General features: G+C 36.9%; 1 protein-coding gene across 1 annotated transcript in view; it reads left to right on the top strand.

The window, feature by feature from the left end:
• Positions 1-3442: 3442 nt before the first annotated feature.
• OTUD7A (OTU deubiquitinase 7A) overlaps positions 3443-19053 on the top strand; it is a gene marked incomplete at its 5' end in the record, with an annotated part of 32618 nt that continues 17007 nt past the window's right edge. The window contains 5 exons of the mRNA XM_010170833.1: positions 3443-3668; positions 6746-6964; positions 14546-14647; positions 16168-16295; positions 17372-17484. Of these exons, the coding sequence (XP_010169135.1) occupies positions 3443-3668; positions 6746-6964; positions 14546-14647; positions 16168-16295; positions 17372-17484 (788 nt within the window). The remainder of the gene's footprint in view (positions 3669-6745; positions 6965-14545; positions 14648-16167; positions 16296-17371; positions 17485-19053) is intronic.

Consider the following 19053-nt stretch of genomic DNA (forward strand, 5'->3'; position numbering starts at 1 on the left):
CAAGCCTGTCAAGGTCCCTCTGGATGGCAGTTTGTTTAATTCTCTAATGTTCCCCTTCTGCATCCTTTTTCTTATATGTTTTTGGTCCTGTTAAACTTCAGATAGCATTTCCTGCCCCTTTTAAAATTTCCTTAGCTGAAGTCCTTTGTATATATTGTTGCTCCAAGTTGCCCTTAGTATTTAGATCTTTCCTAGTTCGCCATCTCAAATTGCATCCTTTCTAGCATTTTGTTTATCATTAAATTGAGAATTGCTGGTAACCTTTCAAATGTTCTTTTTAACATATTGGAGGAGGTGGATATTTGAAAGCTTGACGGGGGAGAGTGCTTTATAGTTGCATGCTTGCTATTCCTACTAATTAACTGGGGCAGAACCAGATATGGAAAAAAAACCAGCTAGAGGAATTTTTCTTGTCCTGTGAAGTTTACTCTGGTTTGGTTTAACCTCTTCATTGGCATGCATCCAATTTCCTTGCTGCACTTTGAGGAAAATCACAGTGGTTTATTCTATATTTCACACTAACCTATTGGCTCGGTAGTTTGTCCATCTAATTACCAGACTTGTCCCTGGGCTGATTTTCTTGCTAGTTTGCCTCAAGAGAAAAAGAGTAATAGTCAAGGCTAAATATAAAAATTTAGGTCTTGATCTTTGAAGAGGATGGTGTCCACAGGTTGAGAAGGACAAGGTGGCAAGGTGGAAGGGCTGGGGAAAGGTAAAGGACTGAGGTGTCTTCTCTGATCACAATATGATCAGTCTTAATGAGATCACCTCAACCTTTCCCTCCCTCAAAAGCTAGATTTAATAGCAAAGAGCTTTCCCCAGTGTTCACTAAAATGTGATGCCCAAAGAACAGTGTGCCAAAGTGAGAATGTGCTCTCTGTGGATTCTACAGTAGTACCATTGCATAGAGAATGCTCTCGATCACTGTCTCCTTTTCAACTTCTTTCTTGTCTGGGGTTTGGGGTCCAATGAACCTACCACAGAAACACCTGGCACTGGATGCTCAACTGTCATCCCCTGCCCCTTTCTTCTTCTGTTGGTGCTTTTATGTCATCCCCAGTTGAGGTGCCTTAAGGAAAGTTAGGCTTTTTGGATCCAGTACCAAGGCCTGGGAAAATTTTATGGCTCTCAGAGCATCAGATCACTAGGAAACCCACCTCTGAACACTTCTTGAACTCTTCAAGTTGTCTGAATAGGGCAGAGTTGGGGGCAGGGAGAAGCAATCCTCTGATGATCAGGAAAAACTGAATCATCTGGAATGCTTCTGAAGTGAGTCCTACTCTTACTGTTCTTTAGCATTTTTTTGAATAGCCTTTTACTAATCCAGTTTGAGGTGGTAAGCAAAAATGGGTGTTTTATCTAAGTCTTTGTTTTTTCTTCAGGCTGACAGTACCTCCTGTTGTTATTCAAGCAACTCTTATTTAGGACAGAAACTTCACAGTGTAACTGAGTTTACTTTTTAATTTCACTTTCATGTAGATGCCTGCTGTCTCTGACACTAAAACGTCAGTACCAGGCCTCAGTCAGAATGCCTCTTCCATTCCTTACTCAGCTGCACTTTTGTTTTGTTGGTTTTTTTCCACACTAGAAACACTTGGTTTTAAAGCAGAGACGTTTCAGTCCTGTTAAATTTTACACCTGCTGACTCAAATAGCACATGCAGCTGTTCTGGAAATAATTGTTCAGTAAGAGTATTCTTTCCATTGAGTTACTGAATTAATTTGATTCCATCATCCTAATCATGATTCACTACCTGTATTTTCTAACCAGCTTTGTGCTGCTCCAGCTTTTTGCTGATTGATGTTCTCTGACCATTAGAAACTCAAAGCCTTTCATGTAAATCCACTGTGTCAGTGCTGCTTTGGAGCAATACAGTTGCTACTAACTGATACCGTGCTACCAGGGACTTGTCATCTGATGTGATTGTTTGTGCTGAAATAATGTTGTTATGTGAAATACCTTTTTGAATACAATAATATGTCATCTTACCAAAGAAGTGTCAGTGAACAGTAGGGTGCATTAGATAAGTAACAGTAAAAAAGAAAAAAATATGAAAAATATCTTAAGTTGTTTTTGTCTTCAGATTGCAGCAAAAAAACTTACTTGATTTAGTATAGTTGATGAGACTCTGCAAAACAGATTAATTACCTGTTGCTTCTCCTTCAGCCTTGTGATGGAGGGCATGTCAGTGCCTATGTCAGGTGTAACCTCTGTGTGATAGGAAAGAGTATTCCTTTCTGTTGAGGACCTGTGCTGGAAATGACAATTAAGAAAATAAAAAAGATGTGACAGAGCAGGGAATTCTATGAGGAGCAAGGTCTAGGAGACTTCAGAGAAGAACAGGGAACAGACAAACCCAGAACTCGGGTAACAGAAAGAGTAAGTCTTTTCCTAGGGACCCAGAGGGACTGTGTGCAGTCTGCTCCAAACCAGAAGGCTGCTGAAACTTTTTGGACAAGTAGCAAGACTGGAAGGAGGGACCTACTCTGTAAGGCATTGAGGGGGATATGTTTGATTTCAATGTTATATTAATTTATTTTTGTCCTTTCTGACCCAGCAGACCTCAGGTTTTTTTCTTCTTTCAAAACTTAGTTTCAAATGTAGTAAGATACAGCTTTAGAAATTCAAAAGCTTTTGGTATGCAAAGTTCAAAGGAGGAGAGCTAGGCACAGTTTGCTCTGTTCATGTCCACAATCATAAGCCCCACTAGTTTGAGTAACTTGCAGCTGAAACTTTCTCACCTGCCATGTCACAGTGCTAGAAATCCTTGTTCAGGTCATCTGCTCTGGACATCTCTGAATTTAATAACCTTTCTAATTTGTTTCCAGCTTGTACATTACTTCTGCAGTCCGTTTCTGTGGTCCAAATCACATCACACTTTTTATTTACTTTTTTGTTTGTTTGTTTTACGCAGCATTAAATTTTTGTACTTATTTCTATTCACACAGTGTTTTTTTCAAAATGCCTCTGTTCTTTTTTTCCTCTCTTCCACTCCCCTAATTCTCTTTACTGGCTCCAGTTTCCTCTACTTTGACTTAATTTTCTTCTTTAATCCTCCTAAACTGATGAATTCTCTTCTTTTCTATGGGCAATGGGAAAAACGACAGTTCTGTCACTTTTTTTTCCACTTGTGAAAATATCAACCAAAAGGAGAGAAAGCCTTGGCAAAGGCTTTACATGTTTCCAGTACAGGGAGTAGCTGAAAATACTTATGCTAGTCACTTAGGGTGGCAGATACTAAAAAACACTACTTCATGGAGATGGATGCTGTGTACTTTCAAGGTGTTTATCAGCTGTGCATTTTTGTTGAGGGAGGAGCAGTTATAAAATGCTTTATCCAAAGAACCTCTGTTTCCTTGATGATGATTTAAGTAAGAGTGATTTCTCTATTTAAGTTTATATTTTAAGTGCATATGAGATGGTTTCCAGGTTATCGATTTAGGCACATACAGATGTGAGCAGAGTGTCCTTTTGCTCTTTGGCAGGCAAAAATTGGGACTTGACAGCAGCTTTGAGTGACTATGAGCAGCTCCGGCAGGTACACACCGCCAACCTGCCACAGGTGTTCAATGAGGGCAAACACTACAAGCAGCAGGAGCCAGAGCAGTCTCCTCAGGTGACGAAGGCTGAGCGGCCCTGCCTGCAAAGGCAGGATGACATTGCTCAAGGTAAGAGCTCTTCTCCAGGGCTTTTGAGGACAAGCAACTTCCTAGCTTGTCTGCTTATGAGCTGTAGGGAGTTGGAAGTCATTTGCCATCAGCCTGTGAACTGTGTCATTGTGATGGGATTCATAGAGCTGCTGCTGGACCCTACGTTTCACATGTTTCAGTTTGTCATGAGCCTTGCCTCAGTTCTGCAAGTTATTTTTTTAATATGTGATTAAAGTACAGAAATACATTGTCCCCAAGCAGTCCTGTGGTACATACAAAAGAAATCAATTAGAGAATGTCACAGACCACTATTGTATGTAGTTTTCTGTGCTTATTGAGAACAAAAAAAGGTTTAAAATTCTGTATTTCAGTCTTTGCATTCTTATTCACAGTATGTAATCAGGGTGTGTGAAAACTATAAGTAACTTCCAGCTTTAAAATTTTGTTCTCTTATGATTCTGTAGAAGAAAGGACAACCTCCTACCCCCTGCCAAACAGAAATTGAAACCTAAAGAAAAATGAGTCAACTACCTCTAGCAGTTGATTTCCAGTATAGGATGATAATCATTAGAATTTACTTTTTTATTTGCATACCTTTTATAGTTTTTATTTTAGATCTACATCTTTCTCAGGATGTTGAAATGCATTTTAAAAAATATTAATTTATCAAGGAACTGTAGTTTGCATCAAAATAAATCTACAGGTCTGACAGCTTGTCAGGTGGGGAGGCAATAGGACTAGGTTGGTGAAGGCTTTCTCTGCAAACATTAGAAGGAACAAAAAGTTTTCACTTCTGCTGACTTTTCCCTTCTATTAAACGGGAAATGGTATCAGGACTTAGAAGTGTCAGTAAAACTTTTTTTAAATGGATAACTTCCATCAGTAGAAAAGGAACGGTAGTGCTTGTTATGACTTCTTAAAAGCACTGCATACCAATAAAGGGAGGAAGCGTAGCACACTGAAATTGTTAAACATGTGTCCCTTCATCCTCATTAGGATATAGCTCACTCTAAAATTCCATGTTAACAGTCTGTCCAGTTTACACTGAAATGGTCATGTGATATTTTAGTGAGTGTAGTAGGTCGTGTGGGGTAAGTCTGGCTTTAAATGTCTGGACTGGCAGTAACTTTCCTACCAGTTCAGTGCGTTGTTAGCATGATGACTTCATGATCAGAAAGCCATCTCTGACTGAAACGTGAAACTCGAGCAAGGAGGATGTTCAGGGAGGAGCAGAGAAGGGAAAGGACAGTCTTGTTATGGACAAAGTACTTGGAGTAGAGGATGCAGCCAACAGGTGAGGACTGGACCATGGTGGGAACCGGTGATGGAGTGGTAGCAACAAGGGGGATGTCAAGTGGAAATGCTATCCTATACTTCAGTTCCCCTGTTTAAAAGTGATTTAGCTGAGATGTGCAGGGACAAGAAGGAAATGTAAATGTAATAAAACCTTCTCCCTGTCGTGTGTCCCCCACCCTGCCCCCACCCCCCCCAACTTAGGATATTTTAGGAAGTGCACTTTAGCTCTTAAAATAAGAAAAATGTTGATCCATTAGAGAAACAGAAGTTCACAAACTCCAGGAAAATTATTTTTTTAGTATCCACTACTCAGTTTGAGGTGTTTTAAAAATAATAGTAGCTTAAGTGATAAGCTGCATTCAAGTTAATGTTAATTTCTGAAGGCACAGAACTACAGGAACTTCTTTTATTTTAATATAGCATTGTACTTGTTTGAGAGTTGATCAATAAAGACTAGTTCATGGTAGTATTTATAAAGTTACAGAGGTGAAGTTGCACCAAATAGTTTTTTACAAAAGCTTCTGGTACAATAAGGTATTCATTTCCAAGGAAAATCAATGAAAATATTATCTAATTTAACATTATGTAAATCACACCGGGGAGCTTTCTGCATATTCAAAAATGTAAGAAACTCTGTAAGTGTGCTGTCAGCTGACTAATAAAGCTCCATAAAATGCCCAGAAGACTTTCTAGTATTAATTTAAGATAATCCCCATTGTGAAGGATGGCTAGAGAGAACAGAACTCATTAGAAGACCTGAGGTCAGTCTCTTTGAAGCACAGGAAGGCAGTGGGACTGTGGTTGTAAGGAGTGCCATTTCTCAGATGCAGAAAGAAACTTTATGCTGAATGTTCAGCTTCTGAGAGAAGACTAGTAACATTTGATAAACATAAATTTTAAGCAGCTACAAAACCTTCATTTCCATTTCTAAAAAATATAAACAGGAGTACAGGGCAGAAACTAAACAGAGGGAAAATATCTCTATCACTTCTGACTGAATGATTCATGGTTTAAGCACTTGGAGAGTATTTCTGTTACCCATTTGCTGATACCAGAACTGAGGCCATCCAGTAAAAATGATACAATGAAATGAAACAATAGTAATATTTTGTCCCTTTCTTAACATTCTAATGCTTATTTTGCTTTTATGACCTTTTACTGTTCCTTATATAGCATTTGTCCGCAGAGAAAATCAATAAATTTAGTTGATAGTTGTTTTGATACCACGCTTGTTAATGCCATCATTCTTTTGAACTATGTATTGTTTCTTGGATCAGGATTTTAAAAAACACATATGCGTAAAAACTTAGTTTGTCTTAAATTCAGCATAATAGTGTTAAAACTGATTTCAGGTAGATTGTTCTGAGATTAAAACTGTATGGTATATTGAATATGAAGTGATTGTAGAATGCTGGGTTTTTTGATTCACAAAAAGTCAGCTTAAATTAAGAGTTCAAAACATTAATTGATTATCATCTGTGCCAGTACATGTTTCTTCCAATGCATCTTTGGAAACCTAAGATACATTACAAAAATTTTTATACTTTTATACTCGTCTTTCATATCTTGTTACTGTCTATCTGTTTTGCTAGAAGGAGAGTGAAGTTCCTATGACTTGCCATAGGGATCTATAGTAAGAACCAAGCAATCTTTTGCAGTAGAGAAATAACCCAAAAAAGGTAACAAACAATAAGTGGAATAAATTCCAAAGTGAAATGAACGGGCATTCGCCAGACTTGGTGTTGACTGGTCTTTTATGTAGCCTTATAGGCTATAATATCTCTTTGGTTTCTCTACAGAAAAGCGTCTTTCCAGAGGTATTTCCCATGCCAGCTCAGCCATAGTCTCCCTTGCTCGATCACATGTAGCAAATGACTGCAGCAACGAACAGTTTCCTTTGGAGATGCCCATCTACACATTCCAACTACCAGACCTTAGCGTGTACAGTGAAGATTTCAGAAGCTTCATTGAACGTGACTTAATTGAGCAGGCAACAATGGTTGCTTTGGAGCAAGCAGGTGGGTAAATACTTCAGATGTCAGCAGCTGGGCAATCTGACATTTGGGTTGACATTTCTAATCATGCTCCGTTTCTGGAGTTTGCACATGCTGCATGGGAAATAAATGCCAGAGAGTAAAAGCAAATACTGTGCTCTTTGCAAAATGACACATACTCTGATCCTCTATTTCTTTTAAAACGTTATAGCAAAAGCTGTACAATTTATTTAAAAAACCAAAGAAACTGAGGGAGGAAGGAAAGGAGGACTGATGGGAAAGTCATGCAATATAGAGAAGGATGTGAGTCTGGATGGTCAGCTTGGTACTTCCAGTTCTCATGAGGAAATGACATTGAAATGACTAACAAAGGAGACATTGTCAAGTTCTGTTGCAGCTTGAGAAAATAGTTTTTAAATATGTCTTTTATGTATTGATTATTGTTTTTGTAATAAGAAACTAAATAATTTTATAGTAATACCTCATTATTACCATGAGAAATAAGTGAAGAAATTTAATTTAAATTCAGATTTGTTAGTAGTTTAAAGTTTTAAGCCAGTTTTGAAAGGTATGGAGAAATGTATTTAAATTTAGTATCTGTGCCTTATGAAACAGCAAGGTTATTATTGAAACATGAAATGAACACATCTATATAGTGAAATGCCCAACTCTGGAGTTATAAAATCAGATTTCATGGCTGCCTGTGGAATATCGAATAGCTAGTTACTTTTTTTCTTTTGATTGCTATACCAGCTTGTGTAACACTGTATTCATGTAAGAGTTCTTTGTCAAAACTTGGTGCATTGTCATACTGTGTGTCTTCAAACTAATGAACTGTTACTTGTTATTGATCAGGGCACTGCATAATAGTATAGACAGGACCTCTGCTAATCTGGTGTCACACTGAGTACTTATACAGTATTGTCATATGCTCATTTTTTTCTTTCATATTTGAAAAGCAAGACATACTTAGATAACAGTATCAAACAGTGAATATTGAAGAAAAAGAAAAAAAGGACAAACAAAAAACCAAGCCACTAAACCCAATCAGTATTCAGAAGGCCGCCTTCTGGAAAAAATAGCCGAGTGAATTAATAGGAAAGTCACTTAGTATTAGGCTTTTTATTGTCTCCTACCAACAGAGGGCCCAGTTTGACTATGGTTTGATCAATGACAAAAAAAAATGAACAGATAAGGTGCACTCCCTGCAAAGTGCCTAAAATCTATTTCAAAACAAAACAAGCCCCACGAAGGACAGTAGCTTCTATAGCTGAGGTTGGGGATATTGTTAAAGGAAGAGAGAGGTGTGTGCTTGGTTTTAAGGGCATGAAGTTCTAGAGAAAGTTGGGGGGGAACCAAAACCACAACTGAATAGGCAAAAGGAGGAGGAGTGTTGTTAGGAACATAGAGCAGCTTCCTCCTCACAAAGCATAGATGGGGAGAGCAAAAATACTATTAACAGACTTGCACGTGTTGTCTGAAGTGGCTGTATGAGCTGGATGTCTATAAAAGCCTTTAAAGTTTTTATATGCTCTTTTTCTATGCTTAGGCACTTGCTACCATTACATCTATATGTGAAAGGATGTTCAGGTTACATCCTGCCTGTACAAAAACTCAGAACCAAATTCCTGATTTACTCAGAAATGCTGTGTGAAATTATAACGGAAAGGCCCAGGTAAAGGCAGTGTGATTTACTCTCTGCTGCTGCAGTGTATCCTCTCTATTCTTTGTATGATTACTTTCTGAATATTTCTCTTAGAGGATAGAATTCACCACATTCATAAAAGCATTTTGGGGGTTTATGCATCTTATAAACTCAGCTGTTCATTATTGACTGAACTGGAATAAGGTCAGCTTGTAACTCAAGTGCAGACTGATCTCCGGGTGCTCTTGCAGTCATCAGAGTGGTTCTTCAGTGAAGGATGGCTCAGATAGTGATAACATTAAATGAGGTCTGTGTGAAATGAATTTTACAATTCTAAATATTTTGCTGAAGCAAGGTGATTTTCATTATATACACATGTTCCCCCATGTATCATTAATGTGTAGGCTGACACAGAAAGATATAGTGAAAACTGCTGTACTGATGCGTTAAAAAAAATAGTATAGGCAGAAGATTGGCTGGTCTAACTGTTTTTAATGAAAAGAAAAAAAAGTTTATATTGCAGTGCTGAAATATAATTCAGTACAAAAAGTAAATGGTATATGCAGGTGCTGGATATATGCAGGGTATATGCAGGGTGCTAGGATAGCAACTGTTATAATTACAAGAGAACTGTATTAATTTCCCAATTTCTAAGCTTTGGAATGCATGCTCGTGTAATTCAGTTCTAGTATGAATGGCAAATGTTGTATCACAGAGTAGGATGAAATGCAATAATGTCATAGAAAACTGTCTGTTATGAAAAAAACAAAGAATACTGGTAATACTGTGGATATGCAGTTACCTGCAGAGAACTGAATCAGGTATCTGCAGCCAGTTAGGCCCAGTCATTACTGTGCCGTCTTATTTTATAATATTTTTTTTGCATTCTGGTCAGTAGCTTCTGTGACAGAGTCTGTGTTGCTTATGCATCAGGCTAAAAGAGAAGCATTTACTTGATTGCTTAATTTTACTTATTTCTACATGCACAGCTCAACATTATATTTCAAGGACATCAGTAAATATTAATAGCCTTGCAGATGCTACTGCGAAGCTGATTTTATCATCTAGACTAAAAAAGAGAGCTCCTACAAGAAAGTCCTTTCTTTGAAGTACAAAAATTGTATTGGTAAATGCCTTATTTATTCACTTCTTTTAAAAAGTAAGCAGTCATTGAATGATTAATATAAGCCCACGTACAAAATCTGTTCTTGTATTCTTGTAATTTTCTTCACGTCAATACTTGCAAGTCCATGTGTATTACACGAAAGGACTGAAACTAAAAATAAACCAATGAATCCTCAGCGAGTCATGCAAGAAACAGGTAAAGCATAGAAGTAGCTCTGGTGAAATCTGAATTTGAGGCTCCTGCACCTATTGCTAATTGTCTGACTATTCTGAGTGGGTTGTGTAATCCTGTGTTGATTTAGGCAGTCAGTACTGTGCACAGCCCAGAGCAGTTATTGCTGTTGGATTCCAGGGGGGAGTTGGTGAGTGTTTAGGGTGAACCATTGCTTTTTGAGAATATATGAGGTGTCCAGGATTAGACTTGCTTTGGAAGTTGAAAGTGTTGTTTTGTGACTTGCTTGTCTTGGGGGATGGATGAGAGGTGGATTTCTGGAAATAAGATGTGCTGGCGAAATGAAAGAATGGCTGGGTTTAGCCTAGTTTCCTAAGGAAACTGAGCTTGTGTCAGCAAGCTGTCTCTTAAGATTGTACCACTGTTCATTTTTAAAATTTAACTCTGCCAATTTCAAACATATTTGTGAGTAAGCTTTTACAAGTTTCATGAAAATAAGCAGCTAGCTTATTTTTAGTATTTCCATAGAAGAAAAACTTGCAATGTTAATATTTTTTATTAAATACAACAGAATCCACATGGAAAAGACCTCCAGAATGCCCAACCGCAAAAAAAAAGAAAAACCATCAGAATTCTCACCTTTAGTGTACAGCAAGCGCAGAAGACCAGACATTGAGTCCCATTGTGCACAGATTGACTTGTTTTCCTCAGTGAGATATCTACTCTGTCGGTGTTTTTGAGGAGTTGGCCTAAGACTGGTTTACCTAGCTGTATGAAAGAGTACTGTTAGTAGCACAGGGAAGTGCTTTAAAAGACAGTCACACTCAATCTGAGGTAAAATTGTACAAGCTGTGACATAACACTTCATACTTTTTCCCATCTTTAACCATCCTTGTTTTTCTCTTAATGTGTATTCATTTTTTTCTGTAAGAATTCCAACTTGTTTTTGGTCTGATAAATGCACAGTGGCGTTGCAGGCAAGAAGCTGACTGTTTGCCTTGGAGGCAATGATATGCAATCTAGCTTTGCAGTGAAACTTCAACCATGCTCAATCATAGAGAGCTTGAGAGGGGACTCATCCTTTGTAGCATCTCCTTTTTCCCCCATCAAGAGAGAGTTATATTAAGTTGCTGTTTGCTAAGTCCTTATAACTTTTTGGTGGTTAATTCTACCAGAAAAATCCAAAGTCTGTAAAGCCATTTAGTTTATTAGTAGCTTAAACCAGAGAAAAGACACTATGGACTGGAGAAAATGAAAAGGGAGCAAAGGATTTGTGCGAAGTTTCTACAAAGGTTCTTTAGTATTATGTAACCTCATGTTTGTTTTGAGTTTGTTTGGTTTGCATGTGTGCCACCAACCTTGTGTGTGTTTGGGCAGTGAATATTTTGTAGTGCACCTTAGTAAACTGGAAGGTAGCTCTGTATGAGCATCTTCGTGGGATAGCCATAAACTAGAATAATTTCTGTTGAATATTTTTATCTTCTGGTTTATACTGTTAACGGATTTTTGCATAGAGGACATTATGCTGAATGCTTTCTTACCTTCTATAGTACCAGTGCATAAGGTATCAGGGGCTGATATCAAAAGCCACGCCTGGCCCCTGTTAATACTTGAAATGCATTCTCTGTTCTCTGCTGCCTTCTTTTTGAGCCATTCAGGTCATACAACCATCTAGAATCCTCTTTGGCAATTTCCTCCTATGAATCCAGCAGCAAGAAGCAATACACCTGTGCATTGTAATACAATACGGAGGCTTATGTAAACAACACTTAAACCTTTCTAGTATCTATTAATAATACTCCAACATTATTAATGTTGTTGGGTAAAACCCATGTTTTAAAATATTTTTTATTTCCTTTTCCTCAAATACTGACTTTTTTAACCTAACAGTCACGTACGGCCAGCTTATATTCATGCCTACAGCTGTAGTAGGTTTACAGTAGGGTAACTTTTGATGTTTGTGTCTTGTCCTAGGAGTCATCAGATACTAGATTGTAAAGTAGTGATATTGTTTATATTACAAAGTTTGCAAAACTTTCTCTGAGATTCAGCTTACCTTCTTTGCATGGCATACAAGATAAGTATCTGGTTCTGTATCAGAATGATTGATTCTTGTTGGGAGAGCCAATATATGCTTTGTATTATGTGACGTCTGATACATACCATGTAGTGTGGGACTAGGATAGTATCAGAATACAGAAAGAGTTGTCAGTCTTGAGCCATGGGGGATACTAGATTCTGTTAATATTTCTTTTCAGTTTACACCCGAAATTTTAAGTATAATGCAAAGAAAGGGCAATATTGTGTTCTTGAGTCTACTTCTGATTGTATGTTGCTAGATCATAGACCTTGATAGATAGAACTTCTAATCTTGATCTAAAATTAAGATCAAATTTTAATGTACTAGAATATGGCTATATTAATTCACAGAGTATTTTTGCTGTAAAACAATAGATCATTTTCTTAAAATTGTGGTTTTTATGATTGATTAGATTGTGTGAGAAAGTAAGAAGCAAGATCAAGTAGACCATTGGAGGGAGTGAGAGTGAGAAATGGGTCTAGTTTGTCCATAAATATTGTGTTATCAAAGCAGACAGAAATAAGCCTGAGGCAGAACTGTTTCCAGTTTTCACTTAAGTTCCACTTTCTTGTTTTTTCCCTGAAGAGATCCACTATAACCACTTGATTTGAAAAAGGAAAATGCACCACTTTTTTTTTTTTATTATCCAGTGCATTTCTGCTAATTTTTTAGTCATCCATAAGCTTTATGATGTTAACCAAGCCCACGTTTTTGTGTCATCTACTTGAAAGCAGATCACTTTTATAGAAACCTCCTGTTATTAAAAGGATTCATAAACGCCAGACTTTGACATTTAGTACCAATAGCTGCTAGTTAATCTGCAAAGCAATACCACTCATTATTCCCTTAAATCTTGAGGTCTGTCTGTTTTAGGTAGTGTAACTGTGCTTTAAGCAGCACCTTGGTATAACTTATTGCTGAAGATGATACCACCAAAACGTTCTGCAGACAACAGGTAGCAAGTTGTTATTTCACAGCTCACAGACACAGGAGTTGCTAAAAATGATAACTTGTTATTTCAGATTTATCTTTCCCAAAGGCTGTCCAATAGCAGTTTAAATTAAGCTTCTTTAATGCATATTTAATTTAGATCTCAACAAGCTTAGTCTGAGATGTTAGGCATTTACAAACTAGCCGCTAAAATCGTATGAGGATTACCAAATGTGCTTAGATATTGCTCTGCTATGCATCTTTACTCTTACAGTATAGTAATGCTCAACCCATACTGACAAATTGAAATTTAATTACATAGTTTTAAGTACCCAGAACAAGCAATTGGGGGCACATGTTAAAATATTGTTATACTATGTTTTTGCACAATATGTATTACCTGCTGTTACAAATAAACATCAGTATAATTTTGGAATGAAAATATATTAATAAATAAAAGGGTTTTTTCATTGCTTGAACTTCTGTTTTGGAGATTTAACCTTAAATGCAAGACTGACTGTACAAATATATAGATACTATTTCCCCTCAGCTTGCACGTAAAGGAATTGGGGGAGGAAAATTCTGAAGAAGAGGACAAAGAGATGGAGTGACCACAGACTGCCTATTGCATTATTCATTCAATTATTCAATTGTGCATTACCCACAGACTTCCCAGAAGTCTTGGGGAATATACCAGCTCTACTCATCTTTGTTAATCATCTGCTCTTCCTTATCCCCAAAGATGTTATACAATTAGTCACATTCTCTCTCTTTATATTAGAAATGTTCTCATGACCATTTAACCAAGACTATAGCACTCCAGTGAGCAACCACACAGCAACCTGTGTGCCAGGAATTATATATTTCACTGTTGTCTTTGGTGCTGATACTCTTCATGGCTTTATTTGCTTAATCTCCATCAAATATCTGTCCTCTTGTCAGTGTTTTTCATAATCCATCTCTGTTTTATAATCCGTAAAATGTGCTTCATGTAGCAATGATGGATAAGTGGTTCTCTAAATATTCCCAAAGAGAAAAGCAACATGCTATTCTAGACGTTGGGCTGTGCATTTGGTCTCATTTTAATTCTCTGGCAGTGTAGCTGTTGATTTTAGTAGGTCTAATCATGATTTAGACTATGGTAAATGAGAGGAGAATCAACTGTTGAAACAGTAGTACTTTACTTAATAAACTTACCTAAAAGTGGCATATCTTAAGACATGTATGTTACTTTTATTTTTTGAGATTTTATTACTCTAATGTAATCTGTTATCTGTTTATGGGAGGCCAATTTCAATTACATTTGGGAACTGGTACCAAGACTCATAATGGTATTTAGGCAATGAACTCCGTGGAAATCCATCCCTGAATTCAACATATGAGAATGGAAGAAGGAAATTAATTAACAGTGCTCTCTTCTTACTCCAAATACATTTAGAGAATAGTTAAAGTTTTTCTGCCTCTTACTTCTAATCTTTTCAATTTTCACTTCTGAAATGACATTTAATTTTATTGTCAGAAACATCAGAAATATGTTAATCATATGCTCATGATTAACCTTCAACATTGCACATCATCACTGTATAACTGTACACAGTATGCATCCTGTTTTAGTTGGATACGCCACTGTTTTAATAGAAGCTTTCTTTTCAGGACGACTGAATTGGTGGTCCACAGTGTGTACAAGCTGCAAACGTCTTCTTCCCTTGGCTACAACAGGTGATGGAAACTGCCTCTTGCATGCTGCATCTTTAGGTAAGGGAGAGCCTGTACATTAAACCTTCTGCCAAAAATATTTGCCGCCTTTCTCTATCCCTAGCAAAAGTTCAGAAAGTTCCATTAAAAGCCTGGTTCTGGAGCAGTATATTCTTCAAATTTCACTTAAGTATTGTTTGCTTTAGGCGTGCTTGAGGGATGAAGGTGAAAATTTTATCAGGTTATAAAAGAAGTATAATTGGAACAGTATCAAATACCATATATTGTAAACACCAGTGATTTATGTTTTCCTTACAGTTCCCAACCTAACAGCACTGGTACAGGCAAATTCCAGGTGCTTCTGCAGGATTGTCCTCATTGTGGGCCAGGAATTGCATTCATTCTCTGGCTTTTGCTACACAGTTCTCTTGCTGTCTTCAAGAATGCAATATCTGGTTATTATCTCTGTTGGCTCCTGATGGAGTTCAAGTATATGGAAAACAGAGTTTGGGCTGAATTAAAATAATTTCCAGTTGATTAAATAATAATCAATACAAGATCTCTGAAGCCTTTCTTTAAATCAAATAAATAGAAACCTGTGAAATGGAAAGTCTTTGATGTGCCTTCTATACCTTAATCTATTATGAGGAAACCTATATTTTTGTTGTAGTTGATAAAATCTTCCACCAGCAGAACTCCAAAAGGTGGCTTTTTAAAAAACACTGGGATTTTCAGTATTTTGAAGAGACTCTTCTTTTTGAAAGAAGCAGTAAGGAAAGAGCTTTTGCTGTTTCCAAGGGTCCTTTTATCTATGTTCACTTCATTTTTAATTAGGGGGAATTGTATATTATTTGCAGCAAATGTTTGGAGTATTTTGACTTGCAAAGTCTTAAATAAATATATTTAATGCCAGCAGCTGACAATATGGTAATTGAAATGTGGCTTCTATGGGCACATGTCTTGGTTAGAGCTTTGCTCCCTTTTGTTGTAGGTTACTATTCTCGACTATATGAAAATGTTTTATTATCTTAAAATGAACTTGAAAGCCTGTGGCTGGTTGTATTTTTAGACTTCCAGTCATCTTGAATGCTTGTGTCTTTATTTGGATGTTGAAGCCAAAGGAAATTTACCATCATGCTGTGTAAGAGTGGAGGCCCCTGGGTGTCGGTGTCATCTGCGATTCACAAAAGTGCCTGCAGTTGTCATTAGCATTCTTGTGTCTGCAGGCCCTGTTGGCAGCTACAGCTAAAACCAACTCGCACATTGAGTATTCCATTGCTTGCAGCGAAGCTGAAGTTGCCTGCAAGCAAACACTGAAACAAATCAAATCCTTACTCATTCCCTAATCAAAGTTTAAACTTTTTTTAGAATTTCCTCTTGTTGTTCATTAGCTTATCTGTATTGACTGTTTCTTTAGGAAACCTTAAAAATAATGAGTGAATCATTTGCCAAGGAGAATCTTAAATAATATATAAGCTATGCTTCTTTTGCTAACAGAGCAATATTAATCGTATCAGTACTTACTATTTCTATTTCACTGTAGCTTCTTTAAAACTGAATGTAATCTTGTGCTACTTTAGGGATGTGGGGATTTCATGACCGGGACCTTGTTTTACGTAAAGCACTCTACACTATGATGAGAAGTGGAGCTGAAAGGGAAGCACTGAAAAGAAGATGGAGATGGCAACAGACACAGCAAAATAAGGAGGTCTGTATGGCCTGAAGACAGTTTTGTTAATATCATTTAGGGTCAAAAGCATTCTTCTGAAGTTTGGTGTGAAAGTTTTAATTGCTATCAAATTCTTTGTGCTTCCATTTTGCCTGGGGAAAGAGATACTTGTATTCAAAGTTTTTGTATCAGAATATAAATGTATTTGTAGCTTTGTGGGCATAAATATGCACAGTTTTGTGCCTACAAAGGTCTAAGATGAGTTTGTAACCTGTGGAAAATTTTGGACTTGCAGAATTAAATGTATAATTCAGCTATCATGAGCATTATAAAATGAGTGGATGAAATCCACAAACAAAAGAAAACCCCATTTAGGAAAGATGCCCCAGAATGGTGAATTAGGCTTCTTAGAGCTGCAACCAAATATTCAGTGCATGTTTCTCAACTAAAATAATCTGAAGATTCAGTTTGAGTGTTGATTAAATGCTGTACTTCAGCAAGTATTATTTTCTGAAGATTTCTGTGCCTAAACAGTGGCTAGAAAAGCCAATTTCAGGAGTAATCCTGAATACAATCAAGTGAATATGCTTACATGTCCGTGACTTATTTGTAGTCATTTTTTTGTTGGCAGCAGTCAGCAAGAAGACAGCTGAGCTATGACTGACTCAGCTACTTCAGCTTACCTGAAAACATAGGGGCATAGAGGCACTTAAATACCCTTTCTGCTCCTGAACAGAGGGAGGAAGCTTCACCTGTCTGCCATGGAGGGCATTCATGGTAGTTCCACATATTGGGGAAGAAAGCAAGCCTCCAGAACTGGGCAGCAAAGTATGCTAACCATAGTGGCCAGGAGTCCACATGGATATGAATAACTGGATCTCCAATAGCGGATCACTGTGTTAGCAGCAGCAGACCCACATCTAGAAATGTAATCCAGTATACAGTTAGTGGTTTAGATCTTTTTTAACATTAGTATTCTTTCACCCGAATAGAAATTTTGAACCATTAATGGTCCAAGATATTAAACTGTATTAAACTCAAAAGAAGTTAGTTGTAAATACTACTACAGATTTTGTATCAGCATAATCCTAATGGTATTTCATTCTCTCCCATAGTCAGGTTTAGTGTATACAGAAGAAGAATGGGAACGGGAGTGGAATGAGCTGCTTAAACTGGCATCAAGTGAGCCTCGGACACATTTCAGCAAAAGTGGAGGCACTGGTGGTGGGTAAGTTTAGAGTATGACAAAATCTTTTCGTTTTTGTTCTCAGTAGGAACATCACATCTTCTAATACCTTTCTAGAAGTTTGTGCCTGGATAGCACTTTTTCTGTGCTTCGGCACAGCTTTAATACCATATTCTCATATTCATACATTTATTTCAGTCCTTTTTTGCTTTGTAGTTCAAACAGAAAATCTTCAGAGAGATCATTTTTGAGGGCAAGTCACCAAGTAACTCTTCCCATTTTCTACTTTAAAAATGCTATTAACCCAAAACATAGGGGGGAAGAAAAAGGAATATATTTGGTATTAAAGCTAAAGATTAAATATTTGGATGCAGTGTCTTATTAAACAGAAAGTAGAACATTGAGTTATACTTTGTAGCCTCATGAAACCCTTCTGAAAATTCAATATGCTACTTCCATCGTGAACAATTATAAAAAACTTTAACTAAAAATTACAATAATTAATATTGCACTGATATGAACAATTGCCCTTTCTTTGACTATTCAAGCTACTAGAATAGTTACTATTAGACCCATGTAACATAAATAGTGCTCTCAAACACAAGAATTATTTAAAGATTGCAGAGGTCTTCATTTCAAATTGAACTGATTCACTGTCATCCTAGTAAAGTTTGATGTTGCTGGAAGGTTCTGCATAGGGTATGTCTGTTTTTCTAAGAACCACATCAGGTTATTTTCTTACCTGACTTCATATCTGTTTATCTAGATTGATTCCATCAGAGCATGGCTGATTGCAGCTACTTTGATTACACTCTGCAGAGTCGCAATGTTTACCAGTTACTACCCAGTGCTAATAGGCAAACAAGGAAGGAGTGTGTTTTCTTGAAGACCAGCTCAGTATGCGTGTTTAATCTTTGTATAGTACTCAATTAGTAGCATGATGGTCAGTTAGCTTATTATAAACAGTACCAGAACATCTGATGGTTGCAGGGAAAAAACTGGTACTGTCTGTTTTACTGACAGCATGCATTTAGTTTAGATGTTTAGAAGTTGTTGGAAAAAATGGATAGAAAATTTGTGAAACAGTTTGGGATGAATTAGTATATACAACGTTTAAATACCCCTGATGCACGTAGAGAATCTGCTTTAAATAGCTGGTATGATAAACCATCCCTCACTTTCAGTGCAGTTCTTCCCAAAGTATTGGATTATTGACCAGCCTCAAGAATGCAGCTTTAGTTTTTGTGTCTAGTGTTTATCACTAAAAATATTTTGTGTTTGTTTTCTCAGTGCATGTTTTTCTCTGCCTACTGTTTCCTCTGGAGAAAACTGCATGTGGTGATAAGTAAATTGACAAATTAGGGCATACAACACAATCAGAGTAATAAAATCTTTAGAAAATGTTCTCTGGACTTTGGAATAATATTGTATTTTCCTTTTAACTCTGTGATGTCAACGATAGGTAATTCTACTAATGTGGGAGGACCTTGTTTAGAAAATTGTCAGGCATAATATATCTCATTTTCTTCTGTTTTGAGGCTAAAAAAAGAAATATATATCGGTTTTCATTTTACTCTCTCTTTTTTTCCCATGTTTGTAGATATTTTCCTG

The sequence above is a fragment of the Antrostomus carolinensis genome, unplaced genomic scaffold (genome assembly GCF_000700745.2).
Source record: "Antrostomus carolinensis isolate BGI_N321 unplaced genomic scaffold, ASM70074v2 scaffold19316, whole genome shotgun sequence".
In the NCBI taxonomy this organism is placed as follows: domain Eukaryota; kingdom Metazoa; phylum Chordata; class Aves; order Caprimulgiformes; family Caprimulgidae; genus Antrostomus; species Antrostomus carolinensis.